Consider the following 18215-nt stretch of genomic DNA (forward strand, 5'->3'; position numbering starts at 1 on the left):
CATACTGCTTTCCATAGTGGTCGTACCAATTTACATTCCACCAACAGTGTAGGAGGGTTCCCTTTTCTCCACGCCCTCTCTAGCATTCGTTATTTGTGGACTTATTAATGATGGCCATTCTGACAGGTGCGAGGTGGTACCTCACAGTAGTTTTGATTTGCATTTCTCTAATAATCAGGGATGTTGAGCATTTTTTCATGTGCCTATTGCCCATCTGTTTGTTTAAATTACCCATAATCTAACCATCAAATGATGATTACTTTTGATTCTTTGAAGTATTTTTCCATCTTTTGTTTTTGATACACATTTATATTTTAAAAAATTGAGAATGAGATAAATGTATTTTAATATCTTGCTTGTTTCATTTAACATTCATCATTTCTCTTAATATTTAAAAATTTTTTTTTTGTCTTTACAATATTCTATTTTGTGTACAATTTAGTATTTCCCTATTTGTATGTATGTTTATAATTCTTCCATATTATAAGTAATGCTGCAAATGAGTGCCCTTGCATATAAATCTTTTAATTATATCACTGGTTCTTTAAAATAGATTCTTAGAATTTATTTTTATTTTTAAAAACAGAATTTTTTTTTTTTTTTTTTTTTTGCTGCCCTGCAAAAATACAAAGTTCCCAGGCAGATCTGAGCCACAGTTGCAACCTACACTGCAGCAGTGCTGGATCCTTTTAACCCACTATGCCTGGGTAGGGATCAGAAATGCCACTAATCTTGGTGCACCATTTTATAAACATTTTTTGTTTATATTATTTCGTTGCTTTCTGGAAAGGAAATACTGGTTTCCATTCTTTCAACGGTATCTGCTCAACTTTAGTACTCTGAGTTGTGCTGAATATTTTGGCAAAAAATGTAGTAACCTATTAGAGGTAAGCTTAAATACTCATTTTTATTGGCTATTTGAATTTCTTTTTTTAATACTGCACTCACAGCTTATGGAAGTTCTCAGGCTAGGGGTCCAATCAGAGCTGCAGCTGCCTGCCTAAGCCACAGCAACAGCAACGCCAGATCCAAGTCTCATCTGCAGCCTACACTGCAGCTCAAGACAGTGCTGGATCCCTAACCCACTGAGGGGGCCATGGATCAAATCCAGTTCTCCATGGATGCTAGTTGGGTTCGTTACTGCTGAGCCACAATGGGAACTCCTGCATTTCTTATTTAATGTGTTGCCTGTGTTCTTTTCCCTTTTTTTTTCTAAAACCTAAAATCTTTACGTTTTAATGATTTGTGTTATAAACTTATAAGAGCTGTTCAGTTACTAAGTATACCAACACTAGGTTTTTTCATCTTATACTTTTTTTCCTTCTTTTTTGATTGTTTTTTCATATATCCCCTATATATATTAAATTTCATCTTTCACACTTTTTTGATTGCTTTTTCACATCTTCCCCATATATATAATTTATATATAAAATATATTTTATGTTTATATATTTTATAAATATGTTTTACATTTATATATATAAAATTTTATATATATAAATTTTTTTTTTGCTTCCCCCATGTCGTATGGAGTTCCTATGCCAGGGACGAGATATGAGCCCGTGTCAAAGCCTCAGCAACTCCAGATCCTTTAATCTACTGTGCTGGGCTGGGTATCGAACCTGTCTCCTGGCAGTACAGAGACGTTGGCAATCTCATTGAGCCACAGAAGGAACTCCTCATTTTTATATTTTTAATTACAAGTTTTTGAAAATGTTTTTTATGGTGCAGCTTCTCCAGAGTTGTCCATCTTAAAATACAGTACATTGGAGTTCCCACTGTGATGAAGTGGGATTGGTGGTATCTCTGCAGCACTGGGGTACAGGTTTGATTCCTGGCCTGGCAGAAGGATCTGGCTTTGTCACAACTGTGGCACAGGTCACAACTGCAGCTTCGATCTGATTCCTGGCCTGGGAACTCCATATGCCATGGGGCGGCCCAAAAAAAAAAAAAAAAAAAAAAAACCACAGAAAACAACATATGATTATCATATTACCATCATAGCTCTTCATTGCCTGAAAAGTTAATTCCTAGCTTCTTAGCATGGCATATATTGGCACGGTTTGGTCCAAACTTAGCTTTCTAGCCTCACTTCTCATGTTTTGTGAGGCCTTAAATCTTTTCCAATTTCTCTTAAAATGACTTACGCCCTTTAGTTTAGAATACATTCTTATAGCCCCCTCATTTTGTAAAGATGGTGAATGCCTTAAAGTTAGGGGCCATGTTTTGTTTGTTATCTCAGGACTAATAAAGTGCTTTGTAGAGAGTAGCTGCTAAGTAAACAGCTAACGAAAGATTATATTAGTTAACTAATAGTTTTTGTAGAAGAAAGTGATTGCCTCGGTAAATCAGTGTTCTTGGGCTGTAGCTACAGATTATATCACATATATTGTTTATCATAAGTCAGTAGGCATATACTTAAAATATCCACCTTAACCACCTATGTTCTAAATTAATAGGTAATGCAAAAGGCAAACATTTTCCTACATGAATGGTGAGATTTGGGTCTGTGGGATTACATTTTGCTAAACTGCTTTTACTTAGGACTTTATATACTAGGAAAATAATTGAACTTTTAACCTTTTAATGTGATTAACACCTGTTAATATTATTTTTCTCTCAAATTCCATAGAATTTAAAAACAGTCCGCAAGTGTAGGTTACTCAGTTAATTGAGAATTGATGTAATATATACCTAGCTGCTGCTTGCACTTTCCTTACTGTGATAGAGACAGGTTTTCTCTTCCTGCCATGGCCATAACCTCTTCTAGAGATCTTAGCTAGTGTACATCCCCTGAAAGGCCCTTCTCCCTAGGTATTGCAGATTGGATTCCAGATAGACTTCTGACCTGGTGGATTGGTGGGGCTGTTGCCCATCAATCAGGTTTTTCCTTTCTGAGTATTTGAACTAAAGAGCCAGTTAGCTGTGAGTAGCTAAACCAAAGTAAGTGCTTTGTTAAGCTGATGTGAAGGAACAGAAACATGAGCAAGTGGAGTAGGCTGTTTGCAGAAGAGAATTGGGACAAACTTGTGGAACGAGTTGACAGTGATGTTCTGTAAAAAGAAGGTTATACTCTGGTGGCCTTCTAATACTGAAGCTAGAGCTCCTTTTGCGTTGTCTCCCCTGTACATACCATTTGAGTCAGTGTGTAACCAAGAGTTTTGATTTCTGTATTGCCCCCTGATGAGCTCTCCTGTATTGGAGATTAGGTGTGATCTTTAGCTGTGAGTGCTGCATTACAATCTGGCTTATTTTCTTAGAACATATTGGGCAAGTGTCATCTGTAGAGTTTGGTGGCAGGGAAAAACTTAGAAACCCCTGTTACTGCTTACTCATCTCTCTACCAAGGTGCTTAGTCTTTTTCAAAAGAATGAAAGTAGCTTTGTTGTTTGTCATTCTAAAAAGGATACCTGCTTTTTTTTAGGGAAAAAAACCCAGTACAGAAAATACTAAAATTGGAATAACTTGAAATTCCACTGACCAAAGAGATCATTCATGTTTTTATAAACATATTCTCTTTTTCTCTCTTTTTTTTTTTTTGGCTGCGGTGTGTAGCAGCTTGATGTGGGTTCTCAGTTCCCATACTGGGGATTGAACCCAGGCTGCAGTGGTGAAAGCACCGAATCCTAACCGCTAGACCACCTGGGAACTTCCTGTAAACATATCTTGAGTCATTCTTTTCTCTCTTTCCTTAGATATACTATACTATTTTATGTAAATAAACTGGGTTATATGTTATCCTGTGTTTTTATGAATAAGATACAGGTACCTTTCTACGTCTCTGTGCACTTACATTATTATTATTTGGGGGGAGGCGCACCTGCAGCACTAGGGGTTGAATTGGAGCTAACAGCTGCTAGCCTGTGCCACAGCCACAGCCACGAGGCATCTGAGCTGTGTCTGTGACCTACACCACAGCTCATGCCAATGCCAGATCACCAACCCACTGAGCGAGGCCAGGGATTGAACCCACATCCTCACAGTTACTAGTCAGATTTGTTTCTAATGCGCCACAACGGGAACTCCTGCATTATCATTTTTAATGGCCTCATTGTAGTATTCATTTGGTCATACTGTAGCTTAACCGCTCTGTATATTGAAACCAGTCTGCGTATTGATGGGCATTTGGGTTGTTATATGACTTTGTAATTGTCTGATTATCACCATGAATATAGTCTCTGATATCAGATTGTTGAGTGGCTCATGCAACATATCTAAAGGAAATCTGGCAATTTGATGAAACTTTAAAAATTATACTTCTAACATCAGAGCATTAGTGTAAAGACTTCATAATCATCTAGTGTTTATTTTGGATCCAAGGTCTGTGGGGTAGAGCTATGGTTGCGTGTGATTATGAACCTTTAGCTATTAAGTTTCTAGAAAAGCGGAAATTGACAAGTATTATCTTTATTTTTCCCTCCTCATTTTGGGAACTATAAGAGAAAGTGGCCACTGTGAGGTAATTAATCACTTAGTAAGGAATGAAGGGATAGTAAGAAAGTGGATGTGGCACTAGTAACTTTTTTTTTTTTTTGAGGGCCTCACTGTAGCATATGGGAGTTCCCAGGCTAGGGGTCGAATTGAAGCTGCAGCTGGTGGCCTTCGCCACAGCCACAGCAGTGTGGCATTCAAGCCATGTTTGAGACCTACACCACAGCTTCATGGCAACACTGGATCTTTAACCCACTAAGTGAGGCCAGGTATTGGACCTCATGGATGCAAGTCGGATTCGTTACTATTGAGCCACAACAGGAACTCCATTAGTAACTTATGTCAAACCAGTCTCTCTGTTTTCGATGAAGACATCAATATGGTAAAACATGGAAGTGTCATAGATATGACATACTTCAATTATATCAAGGCACTTGACAGAATCTGAAGCTGTCTGTGGAAAAGATGAGATTTTGTTGTTTTGTGTTTTATTTTGGTCACCTTGGAAGGCCATCACTGGTGGTAAACTACAGAATCTTGTCCTTAATTCTTTCCTCTTCAAGACTTTTAGTGATGATCCTTGGGTTGCAGACTGTTCCTTGGAATGGAATTATCCTTATTTCAGGGGAATGAGGGTGACTTTGGAATCTTCTTTTGTTTCAAAACAAAAAGCTCATTTTAATCTGTTTTGTAAATTGGGGTTCCATGTAAGGTTTCTTTTGGGGAGAAAAGGGTGTAGCCGCTTTATAAATAAGCTTGAAAACCATTAACAGTATTGGTGCTCAAAAAGCCAACATAGCATGAAACTTGCTCTCTTCAAGTGTTAAAAGTATGGTGTCCAGAAGGTAGTAGTGAAGTGCTCGTGCAGTTGGAATACTGTGTTAAATTATTATTATTATTATTATTATTATTATTATTATTATTATTTTTTTGCTATTTCTTGGGCTGCTCCTGCGGCATATGGAGATTCCCAGGCTAGAGGTCCAGTTGGAGCTGTAGCCACCAGCCTACACCAGAGCCACAGCAACGCGGGATCCGAGCCGCGTCTGCAACCTACACCACAGCTCACGGCAACGCCGGATCCTTAACCCACTGAGCAAGGGCAGGGACCGAACCCGCAACCTTATGGTTCCTAGTCAGATTCGTTAACCACTGCGCCACGATGGGAACTCCCTGTGTTAAATTATGTACAACACAATGATGATCTACTTCTGGAGTTCCTGTTGTGGCACAGCAAAAATGAATCTGACTAGGAACCATGAGGTTGCGGGTTCAATCCCTGGCCTCTCTCATTGGGTTAAGGATTGGGCATTGCTGTGCCAGCAGCTGTAGCTCCAGTTAGACCCCTAGCCTGGGAACCTCCATATGCCACGGATTCGGCCCTGAAAAGCAAAAAAAAAAAAAGATGATTTACTTCTGAAGCTATTTGAATATTGTGCTTTTTCACATATCTTCCTGATACCTCATAAAAATCACGAGAAATAGAATGGTTCGACCAAGGTTACACAGCTAAGTAGCAGAACTAGGACTAGGATTTAGTTCTTGTTCTACTCAGTATACTTTTTCCTAACAATGCTGTTTTTGTTTTTGTTCTTGTTTTTAAGAGGAGTTTGACTTTGGGAGTTGGGAAATGCCTGAAAAACTGTTTCAGGAACTATAGCGAGATTAATTCTGGATAAAGTGGATTAGGCAGGTTTCAAGGAAAATGGAAGATTGAACAGAGCCTTTAGCTGGTTGGAATAGTTGCTGGGAATGAGGGAAGTGGAATAGCTTATCGTGATTAGTGAAACTTTGCATGACATAGCCACTGGTAATTCCATCCCCTTGCTTGCTTTGCTTTCTTTCCATAATATTCTTTGCTACCCCTGAGCGTTTTATTTATGCCTGGTGCTTAATCACCTTTTTATGTCTTTATTTTTTCAGAGAGGCCTTTCTTGAACATCCAAAGTAGTTCTAGTTCTTATCCTTCATAGTTCTTACCACGGTTTAGAATTACGTGTTTATTTTTATTTACTTGTTTAAACAAATTATTTTTTTCAATATACAAGATTATAAGTTCTGTGATTGAAACTAATGTTATGTTTCACAGTGCCTACACATGCTAGGATCAATATGTATCTGTTAAAATACCTGAAAAATCTCAAGATTACTCTGGGTGGGTAATAGAAGAGATTGAGGGTAGTCTGGATGTGGTAAATTTTTGTTTTTCTCAATTTTTTGGGCTACTTTGAATACTGTTAATCCTTTTGTGATGTCCTGCCTGCCACCATCCTTCATAAAAAGGTGTTTCTTCAATTTTTTTTTTTTTTAATTAAAACCTCTTTTTGTTAGGCCTCTCACACCCTACCCCCACCGAAGTGTCGCTTGATATTAATACCTATGGATTAAAAATCTAAGATTGGGAGTTCCCATCGTGGCGCAGTGGTTAACGAATCGATTAGGAACCATGAGGTTGCGGGTTCGGTCCCTGCCCTTGCTCAGTGGGTTAAGGATCCGGCGTTGCCATGAGCTGTGGTGTAGGTCGCAGACGCGGCTCGGATCCTGCGTTGCTGTGGCTCTGGTGTAGGCTGGCGGCTACAGCTCCGATTCGACCCCTAGCCTGGGAACCTCCATATGCTGCGGGAGCGGCCCAAGAAATAGCAAAAAAAAGACAAAAAAAAAAAAAAATAAAAAAATAAAAATCTAAATAAACACTGACATCTTTTCCAAAAAAAAAAAAAAAGAAAGAAAAAAGAAAAAAAAATCTAAGATTGGGAATTACTTCTAAAAAATTAAAATTTTTTTTGTTGTTGTCTTTCTGTCTTTTTCCAGGGCGGCACCCTCGGCATATGCAGGTTCCCAGGTTAGGGGTCTAATTGGAGCTGTAGCCTGTGGCCTGCGCCACAGCAACGCTACATCAGAGCTGCGTCTGTGACCTACACCACAGCTCACAGCAATGCTGGATCCTTAACCTACTGAGCAAGGCCAGGGATCAAACCCACAACCTCAGTTCTAGTTGAATTCCTTTCCGATGTGCCAGGATGGAAACTCCCCTTTGCTCAGTTTTTACTTGGGTTATTTATTTATTGGGCCGCACCTGTGGCATATGGAAGTTCACAGGCCTGGCGTCGAATCAGCTGCAGCTGCTGGCTTGCAGCCACATCCACGCCAGATCCAAGCTGTGTCTTATGACCTACACTGCACCTCACAGCAACACGAGATCCTTAACCCACTGTGTGAGGCCAGGGGTTGAACGCAAATCCTCATGGGTGCTAGCTGTGTTTGTTACCACTGAGCCACAATGGAAACTCCCAGGTTATATTTTAGTGTTTCGTTGTAAGAGTTCATTATATATTCTAGACACAAATCCTTTATCAAATATACAATTAGCAGTTTTTTTCTCCCATGCTGTCAGTTGTCTTTTCATTTTATCAGTAGTATTCTTTGAAGCACAAAAGTTTTCAATGTTGATGAAGTTGTTTATTTTTTCTTTTATTGCTTTGCACTTTTGGGGTCATACATGTTGCCAGAATCCATTGCCAAATCTAAAGACATGAAGACTTCTTTTCTTCTAAGAGTTTTATAGTTTTTGTTCCTATATTTCGGTTTTGATCTATTTTGAGTCAGTTCTTTGTACATGGTGTGAGGTAAGGGCCCAACTTTATTCTTTTGCACGAGGCTATCCAGTTGTTCTAGAACCATTTGTAAAAAATGACATTGGACATTCAGTAGACCTTTGGCACCTTTGTCGAAAACCAGTTGGCCATGGGTCTGTTTTTGGACTCTCATTTCTGTTCCATTGGTATATATGTCTGTCCTTCTGCCAGTATTGTACTGTCTTGATTACTGTAACTTTGAAGTAAGATTAGAAATTGTAAAGCGTGAATCATCTTTTTTTTTTTTTGCTTTTTTTTTTTTTTTGCTTTTTAGGGCAGCACCTATGGCATATGGAAGTTCTCAGGCTATGGGTTGAATTGGAGCTGTTGCTCCAACCTCGTGGTTCCTAGTCGGATTCGTTAACCACTGAGCCACAATGGGAACTCCTAAATGTAAATTCTTTTAAGTCTTCAGTTTTTAAGCATGCAAGGAAGCTGTGAGAACAAAAAGTCTGAGAACTCCTGGAAAGCATGATTTTAAAAATTTCCTCTGTGGGGGAGTTCCCATTGTGGCGCAGCAGAAACTAATCCGGCTAGGAACCATGAGGTTGGAGGTTTGATCCTTGGCCTTGCTCAGTGGGTTAAGGATATGGCGTTGCTGTGAGCTGTGGTGTAGGTTGCAGATGCAGCTTGGATCTGGCGTTGTTGAGGCTCTGGCATAGGCCGGCAGCTGCAGCTCCGATTTGACACCTAGCCTGGGACCCTCCATATGCTGAGTGTGCGCCCCCCCCCCAAAAAAGTTCCTCTTTCTTATTCAGAGTTTTGTGACTCTAAACTCTTCAGTGTGGAGGTTACTTAGTCCTTTGCTGTTTTTATCATGAGGAGGTTGAATTAAGGATTCACCCTACTCCCAGTGACGTCAAAATCCTTTAGACAACTTTCACAATATATTTCTAACCCTGACTGATTTTCCAAGTGTCAGACCAGTATCTTTAACTTAGTGCTAGACATTCCTATTTAAGTATCCTTGTTTGTCCTCATATTCAACAAAAGTGAAACTGAGTCCTTCGTCTTGTATTCATATTTATTTTCTTGATTGCTTCTTTATCTAAATCTTGCTTAACTGTGTGGATTTCTCACACTGGAATTTATTTTAGTACTTGTTCTACTTTCCAGACCTTAGAATAGTACCTCTGGAACTTTAATGTACATGTGAATCACCTGGAGATTTTCTTAAAAATTCAGATTAATTCAAGTAGTCTTCAGTTTTGACTGAGATTTTTCATTCTAACAAAGCTTTGGGTGATGTTGATGATGTTGGTCTTTAAAACACACTTTAAGTAGGAAGGCCTTAGAATAATTCCATTTATTTTGCTCCTGTCTTTTATACTATTGTTGTAGTGTATTTTCATTACTTATAAAAAAGCTCTATAAGACATTACTATAAAGTCAGTAGTCATTTAGATATACCCACATTTAACCTTTCTGTTGCTCTTTGTTCTCTATAGCATCTCTGGGCTTTTATCTAGGATCGTTTTTCTTTTAGCATTTCCTTGAGTGTGGTTCTGCTGTGGATGACCTTCCCAATAGTTGCTTGTCTTTTAAAATGGAGATAAAATATTTTCAGACAAGCAAACACTGAAATAGGGTATTGAATTACAAGTTGGTGGGTACTGTTGGTTGCTTCTTTCAGTAAGTCATTCCACTTTTTAAATTTTTGGCTTTAATAGGTCATACTGATACATCAGCCGTCAGTTTTGTTACTGCTTCTTTATAGGTAAGTTCTTTCTTTATCTGTCTGACTTTAACATTTCCTCATTTTAGGTCTTCAGCAGTTTTACTATGATGTGTTTATATCTGTTTTTATGTTGATTTGCCTGGAATTCATTTTTGAATCGAGTTTGAGTTTTTTTTAACTTTTTTTTTTTTTTTTTAAATACTGCTGCCCCTGTGGAATATGGAAGTTCCCGGGCTAGAGGTCCAGTCAAAGCCACTGCTGCTGACCTACGCCATAGCCATGGCAGTGCAGGATCTGAGCTATGTCTTCAACCTAAGCTGCAGCTTGTGGCGGGAAACCCTGAATCCTTAACCATCTGAGTCCAGGGATCAAACTTGCATCCTCATGGATGTGATGTTGGGTTTTTCTTTCTTTTTTTTTCTTAAATGAATCTTATTTATACTTGTACATCCATCATCACAACCTAATTTTAGAACATTTCTATCCCAAACTCCCAGTCCCTCCTTCCCCCTACAAATTTCTCCCTTGGTAACCCTAAGTTTTTCAAAGTCTGTGAGTTTGTTTCTGTTCTCCAAATAAGTTCATTGTATCCTTTTTTAAGATTCCACATATAAGTGATAGCATATGATGTTGATGTCTGTCTGACTAACTTCACTTAGTATGATAATTTCTGAGTCCATCCGTGTTGCTGCAAATGCTATTATTTTATTCCTTTTTTGTGGCTGAGTAATATTCCTTTGTGTATATGTACGTCTTCTTCATCTACTCCTCTGTTGATGGAGATTTAGGTTGCTTCCATTCTTGGTGATTATATTGTAGTGCTGCAGTGAACACTGGGATACATGTATCTTTTCCAGTCATGGTTTTCTTTGGATAGATGCCCAGGAGTGAGATTACTGGTTCATACGGTAATTTTGTTTTTAGTTTTTTGTGGAACCTCTATACTGTTTACCATAATGGTTGCACCAATTTACATTCCTACCAACAGTGTAAGAGGGTTCCCTTTTCTCCACACCTCTCCAGCATTTATAGACTTTTTGATGATGGGCATTCTGGCTGGTGTAAGGTAGCACCACATAGTAGTTTTCATTTGCATTTCTCTAATAATTAGTGATGTTGAACATCTTTTCATGTGTTTTGGGGCTGTCTGTATTCTTTGGAAAATTGTCTGTTTAGATCTTTTGCCCATTTTTTTGATGGGGTTGTTTTTTTGGTATTGAGCTACATGAATGCAGGTTGTTTATATATTTTGGAGATTAATCACTTGTCAGTTACTTCATTTGCACATACTTTCTCCCATTCTGTGGGTTGTCTTTTTTATTTAGGGTTTCCTTTGCTGTGCAAAAGCTTTTCCGTTTAATTAGGTCGCATTTGTTTATTTTTGTTTTTATTGTCATTATTCTAGGAGGTGCATTGAGGAGATAGTGCTGTGGTTCATGGCAGAGTGTTTGGTCTATGTTTTCCTCTGAGAGTTTTATAGTATCTGGTCTTATGTTTAGGTCTTTAGTACACTTTTGAGTTTATTTTTGTGTAGTGTTAGGGAGTGTTCTAATTTCATTCTTTTACATGTAGCTGTCCAGTTTTCCCAGCACCACTTACTGAATGGACTGTCTTTTCTCCATTGTATATACTTGCCTCTCTTGTCATAGATTAGTTGAACGTAGGTGCCTGGGTTTAATTCTGGGCTTTCTGTCCTGATCCACTGATCTATATTTCTGTCTTTGTGCCAGCACCATACTGTTTTGATGATTATAGCTTTGTAGTATAGTTCAAATTCAAGGAGCCTGATTCCTCCAGCTCCATTTTTCTTTCTCAGGATGGCGTTGGCTATTCCAGGTCTTTTCTTCTTCCAAACAGACTCTAAAATATTTTGTTCTGATTCTGTGAAAAATGTCCTTGGTACTTTGATAGGGATTGCATTGAATCTCTAGATTGCCTTGGGTAGTATAGTCGTTTTGACGGTATTGATTCTTCCAATCCAGAACATGATTCTTTCAATCCAGAGCATGGTGTATCTTTCCATCTGTTTGTGTCATCTTTGATTTCTTTCTTCAGTGTCTTGTAGTTTTCAGAGTACAGGTCTCTTATCTCTTTAGGTAGGTTTATTCCTAAGTATTTTTTGATATGATGGTAAATGGGATGGTTTCGCTAATTTCTCTTTCTGATTTTTCATGGTTAGTATGTAGAGATGCAGTTGATTTCTGTGTATTAATTTTGTATCTTGAAACTTTACCAAATTCATTGATGAACTCTAACAGTTTTTTTTGTTTGTTTTTTTTAATCTTTATAGGGCCGAACCTGTGGCATATGGAGGTTCCCAGGTGAGTGGTCGAATCAGAGCTGTAGCCACTGGCCTATGCCACAGCCACAACAATGCCAGATCCGAGCTGTGTCTGCGAATCTACACCACAGCTCTTGGCAGTGCTGGATCCTTAACCCACTGAGTGAGGCCAGGGATCAAACCTGTGTCCTCATGGATGCTCGCTAGTCACATTCATTTCCACTGAGCCATGACCCAATCTCCTTTAACAGTTTTCTGGTAGTGTCTTAAGGGTTTTCTAGGTATAGTATCGTGTTGTCTGCAAACAGTGATAGTTTTACATCTTCCTTTCCAATTTAGATTCCTTTTATTTCTTTTTCTTCTCTGATTACCACGGCTAGTGCTTCCAAAACTATGTTGAATAGTAGTGGTGAGAGCAGACATCCTTGTCTGTCTTGTTGCTGATGTTAGTGGGAATTCTTTGAGATTTTCATCATTGTGAATGTTTGTTAGCTGTGGGTTTGTTATACTGAGGTAGGTTCCCTCTATGCCCTCTTTCTGGAGGCTTTTTTTCAGAAATGGTTGTTAGTTTTTGTCAAGAGCTCTCTCTGAATAGAGGATCATATGGGTTGTTTTTTTTGTTTGTTTTTTAGGGCTGCACCTGTGGCATATGGAAGTTTCCAGGTGAGTGGTTGAATTGGAGCTGCAATTGCCGGCCTATACCACAGCTACAGCAATGCCAGATCCGAGCTGCGTCTTCTCCGCCACCCATGGCGGCCGGATCCCCAGCCCACTGAGTGAGGCCAGGGATTGAACCCACAACTGCATGGGTACTAATTGGGCCTGTCATCACTGAGGCACAGTAGGAACTCCTGGATCATGATTTTTTTTCTTCAGTTTGTTAATGTGGTGTATCATACTGATTGATTTGCAGATACTGAAAAATCTTTACATCTGTGGGATAAATTCCACTTGATCATGGTGTATAATCCTTTTTAATGTATTGCTAGATTCAGTTTGCTAGTATTTTGTTGAGGATTTTTGCATCTATGTTCGTCAGTGATATTGGCCTGTACTTATCTTTTTTTGTGGGTGATATCTTTGGTTTTGGTATCAGGGTGATGGTAGTCTTATAGAATGAGTTTGGGAGTGTTCCTTTCTCTACAATTTTTTGGAATAGTTTCGGAAGGATAAGTGTTAACTCTTCTCTAAATTTTTTATAGAATTCGCCTGTGAAGCCATCTGGTCTGGACGTTTGTTGATTGGAAGTTTTTTAATCAGGTGCTTGTGATTGGTTGGTGTATCTTCTATTTCATCTTGGTTTGGTCTTGGAAGATTGTACTTTTCTAAGAATTTGTCCATTTCTTCTAGGTTGTCCATTTCTGACATAGCATGGTCTCTTACCATCCTTTGTATTTTTGTGATGTCTGTTGTAACTTTTCCTTTTTCATTTCTAATTTTGTTGATTTGAGTCCTCTTTTTTCTTGATGAGTCTGGCTAAGGGTTTATCAGTTTTGTTGATCTTTTCAAAGAACTAGCTTTTAGTTTCATTGATCTTTTCTTTGGTTTTCTTTGTTTCTATTTCATTGATTTCTTCTCTGATCTTTATGATTTCTTTCCTTCTGCTAAGTTTGGGTTTTGTCAGTTCTTTCTCTAGTTGCTTTGTGTGTAAAATTAGATTATTTGAGGTTTTTTTTTTTGTTTGCTGAGGTAGGCTTGTATTGCTATAAACTTCCCTCTTAGGGCTGCTTTTGCTGCATCCCATAGATTTTGGATTGTGTCTTTGTTGTCTTTTACTTCTAGGTATTTTTTAATTTCCTCTGTGATTTCTTCCATGAGCAATTGGTTGTTGAGTAGCATGTTGTTTAGTCTCCATGTGTTTTTTTGTTTTTTTGTAGTTTTTTTCTTGTTGTTGATTTTTAGTCATATAGCGTGGTCAAGAAGGACACTTGATATGATTTCAGTTTTCTTAAATTTACCGAGGCTTTAATTTGTGGCCCAGAATGTGATCTGTCCTAGAGGATGTTGCATGTGCACTTGAGAAGAATGTGTATTCTGTTGCTCTTGGATGAAATATTCTATAAATATATATATTAAGTCCATCTGGTCTGATACATCATTTAAAGCCTGTGTTTCCTTGGATTTTTCTATCTGAATGACCTCTCAATTGCTGTAAGTGGTGTGTTAAAGTGCCCCACTATTACTGTGTTACTGTCAATTTCTCTTTTTTTTTTTTTTTTTTTTTTTGTCTTTTGTCTTTTGTCTTTAGGGCCTCACTCGCAGCATATGGAGGGTCCCAGGCTAGGGGTTGAATCGGAGCTGTAGCTGCCAGCCTACGCTACACCACAGCAATGTGGAATCTGAGCTGTGTCTGCGACCTACACTACTGTTTGTTCATGGTAACACCTGATCCTTAACCCACTGAGCAAGGCCAGGGATCAAACCCACAACCCCATGGTTACTAGTCGGGTTCGTTAACCACTGAGCAACAATGGGAACTCCTTATTTCTCTCTCTCTCTCTCTCTTTTTTTTTTTTTTTTTTTTTGGTCTTTTTGTCATTTCTTGGGCTGCTCCCGTGGCATATGGAGGTTCCCAGGCTAGGGGTCTAATCAGAGCTGTAGCTGCCAGCCTATGCCAGAGCCACAGCAATGTGGGATCCGAGGCATGTCTGCAGCCTACACCACAGCTCACAGCAACGCCAGATCGTTAACCCACTGAGCAAAGGCAGGGATCGAACCCACAACCTCATGGTTCCTAGTTGGATTTGTTTAACCACTGTGCCACAACGGGAACTCCTGATTTCTGTTTTTAATGTGCTGTTGAATTGGTTGCTGGTATTTTGCAGAAGAATTTTTTATTTATCCCTTTTTTGGTTGTACCTGTGACATATGGAAGTTCCTGGGCCAGGGATCAAATCCAAGCTGCATCTAAAGCCTACACCACAGCTGTGGCAATGCTGGATCCTTAACCCACTGCACTAGCCTAGGGATTGAACCAGAAACAGCACAGAGACAAGCTGGATCATTAACCCACATCGGGAACTCTCTTACTGAAGAATTTTTGCATGTATATTCATCAGAATGTTGGCCTGTAGTTTTCTTTTCTTGTATCCTTATTGGCATTAGTATCAGGGTGAGTCTGGCCTTTAATGTAAAATCAGTTTGGAAATGTTCCTTCTTCTTCAGTTTTTTTTGGAGAGTTTGAAAAGAATTGATTTAATTATTCTTTAAATATTTGGTAGAATTCAATGATGAAACCATCTGGTCCTTGACTTTTCTTAGTTGGGAGGTTTTTGATTAATTCAGTTCTCTTGTTATTTTTTCCTTGATTTTTAAAATTATAGTCGATTTATATTGTTCAGTCAATTTCTGCTGTATAGCAAAGTGAACCAGTCATACATATATATCCATTCTTTTTCTTATATTATCTTTTCCATGTTGCATCACATGTGATTGGACATAGTTCCCTGAGCTAGCAGGACCACATTGTTTATTCATTCTTCTTTTTTTTCCATTTCTTGGGCTGCTCCCACGGGACATGGAGGTTGCCAGGCTAGGGGTCGAATTGGAGCTATAGCTGCTGGCCTACACCAGAGCCACAGCAACACCAAATCTGAGCCCTGTCTGTGACCTACACCACAGCTTACGGCAACGCTGGATCGTTAACCCACTGAGCAAGGCCAGGGATCGAACCCAAAACCTCATGGTTCCTAGTTGGATTCGTTAACCACTGAGCCACGACGGGAACTCCACTTATTCATTCTTAATGTTACAGTTTGCATCAGTTAACTCCAAACTCCCAGTCCATCCCTCTCCCTTCCTCTTGGCAACCACAGGTCTGCTGTCCATGTCTGTGAGCCTGTTTCTGTTCTGTAGATAGTTTCACCTGTGCCATATTTTAGATTCCATGTGATATCATATGGTATCTGTCTTTCTCTTTCTGATTTAACTTCACTTAGAACCTGAATCTCTAGTTCCATCCATGTTGGTGCAAATGGCATTATTTTGTTCCTTTTTATGGCTGAGTAGTATTCCGTTGTGTATATACACCACATCTTCTTAATACATTCATCTGTTGATGGACATTTAGGTTGTTTCTGTGTCTTGTCTGTTGTAAATAGTGCTGCAATGGACATAGGGGTACATGTATCTTTTTTTTTTTTTTTGTCTTTTTAGGGCCACCCTCATGGCATATGGAAGCTCCCAGGCTAGGGGTCCAGTTGGAGCTGCATCTGCCAGCCTACACCACAGCCACAGCAACTTGGGATCTGAGACATGACTATGACATACACCACAGCTCATGGCAGTGCTGGATCCTTAATCCACTGAGCAGGGACAGGGATCAAACCCACATCTTCATGAATACTAGTTGGGTTCGTTACTGCTGAGCCACACAGTGGGAATTCCTTGATGTATTTTTTTGAATAAAAGTTTTGTCTAGATATATGTCCAGGAGTGGGGTTGCTGGATCATGTGGTAGTTCTATGTTTAGCTTTCTGAGGAACCTCCATACTGTTTTCCATAATGGTGGTACCAATTTACATTTCCCACCACCAGTACAGGAGGGTTCTCTTTTCTCCACATCCTGTCCAGCATTTGTTATTTGTAGTCTTATTGTAGTCACACCATTCTGACTGGTGTGAGGTGGTACCTTATTGTAGTTTTGATTTGCATTTCTCTAATAATTGGTGATATTGAACATTTTTTCATGTGCCTGTTGGCCATCTGTACGTCTTCTTTGGAGAAATGTCTGTTTAGGTCTTCTGCGCATTTTTCATTTGGGTTGTTTGTTTGCTGTTGAGTTATATGTGTTGTTTGTATATTTTGGAGATTAAACCCTTGCCAGTTGCATCATTCGAAACTATTTTCTCCCATTCTGTTGTTAGTCTTTTTCATTTTTTTGTTTTTTTTTTAATGTTTTCCTTTGCTATGCAAAATTTGTAATTTTGGTTAGGTCCCATTGGTTTATTTTTGTTTTTATTTCTATTGTCCTGGGCAGCTGACCTAAGAAAACATTTCTGGAGTTCCTGCAGTGGCTCTGCAGTTACAAACCTGACTAGTATCCATGAGGATGCAGGTCGATTCCTGGCCTCACTCAGTGGGTTAAAGATCTGGCGTTGCCATGAGTTGTGGTGTAGGTTGCAGACGTGACTCGGATCCTGTGTTGCTGTGGCATAGACAGGCAGCTATAGCTCCAATTCAACCCCTAGCCAGGGAACTTCCGTATGCTGCGGGTGTGGCCCTAAATAAAGACATTTGTACGCTTGATGTCAGCTAATATTTTGCCTGTGTTCCCCTTAGTCATTATTGGTCCATCCAGATTTTTTATTTCCTCATGGTTCAGTCTTTGTAGCTTGTAGGTTTCTAGGTAATTATTTTTTTAGGTTGTCTAACTTGTTGGCTTATAATTGTTTCTAGTAGTCTCTTAAGATCCTTCAGTTGTAATACCTCAATTGTCTCCTTTTATTTCTAATTTGGAGTGTTTTCTCTCTCTCTCTTTTTTTTTTTTTTTTGGTCTTTTAGTCTTTTTTAGGGCCACACTCACAGCATGTGGAAGTTCACAGGCTAGGGGTCGAGTAGGAGCTGCAGCTGCTGGCCTGTGTTACAGCCACACCAGTGTGGGATCTAAGCCACGTCTGCGACCTATACCACAGCTCATGGCAACTCTGGATCCTTAACCCATTGAGAGAGGCCAGGGATAGAACCCGTGTCCTCATGGATACTAGTCAGGTTCGTAACCTTCTGAGCAACAGTGGGAACTGCTCTCTTTTTTTTCTTAGTTTGGTTAAGGGTTTGTTCTTTTTTTTTTTTTTTTTTTTTTTTTTTTTTTTTTCTTATTAACCTTCTCAAAGAAGCAGCTTTCAGTTTTGTTGTTGTTGTTTTTCTTTCTTCCGTTTTTCCAGTTTCTATTTTATTTGTTTCTGCTCTGATATTTATGTCCTCTGCTAACTTTGGGCTTGGCACATTCCTTTTCTGGTTTCTTAAGGTGTAATGCTGGGTTATTTGAAGATTTTTTTTTTTTTTCCTTTCTATTAGTGTAGCATTTATTACTGTAAGTTTCTCTCTTAGGACTATATATGCTGCATTCAATAAGTTTTAGTGTGTTGTGTTTCTACTTTTGTCTCAAGATGTTTTTTATTTCTCTTTTAACTTTTGACTCATTGTTCGTATGTGTTTTATTTAATGCCCACATATTTGTGTATTTTCCAAC

At 39.0% G+C, this 18215-nt stretch overlaps 1 protein-coding gene across 15 annotated transcripts in view; it reads left to right on the forward strand.

The window, feature by feature from the left end:
* The window catches only part of USP34 (ubiquitin specific peptidase 34), a 258619-nt gene that overhangs the window by 7109 nt on the left and 233295 nt on the right, over positions 1-18215 (forward strand). The window contains exon 2 of one of the 15 annotated variants that reach the window (XM_021087501.1): positions 9737-9783. The exons of 13 other annotated variants lie outside the window; for them this stretch is intronic. Coding sequence is in view for 1 of the 2 variants with exons in the window: in XM_021087497.1 (XP_020943156.1) it covers positions 12658-12688 (31 nt within the window). In the remaining variant the exon portion in view is untranslated. Of the gene's footprint in view, positions 1-9736; positions 9784-12657; positions 12689-18215 lie in introns of all 15 variants that reach the window. One more of the 15 variants, XM_021087497.1, reaches the window with a different exon arrangement.

The sequence above is a fragment of the Sus scrofa genome, chromosome 3, assembly GCF_000003025.6.
Source record: "Sus scrofa isolate TJ Tabasco breed Duroc chromosome 3, Sscrofa11.1, whole genome shotgun sequence".
NCBI classification, from domain to species: domain Eukaryota; kingdom Metazoa; phylum Chordata; class Mammalia; order Artiodactyla; family Suidae; genus Sus; species Sus scrofa.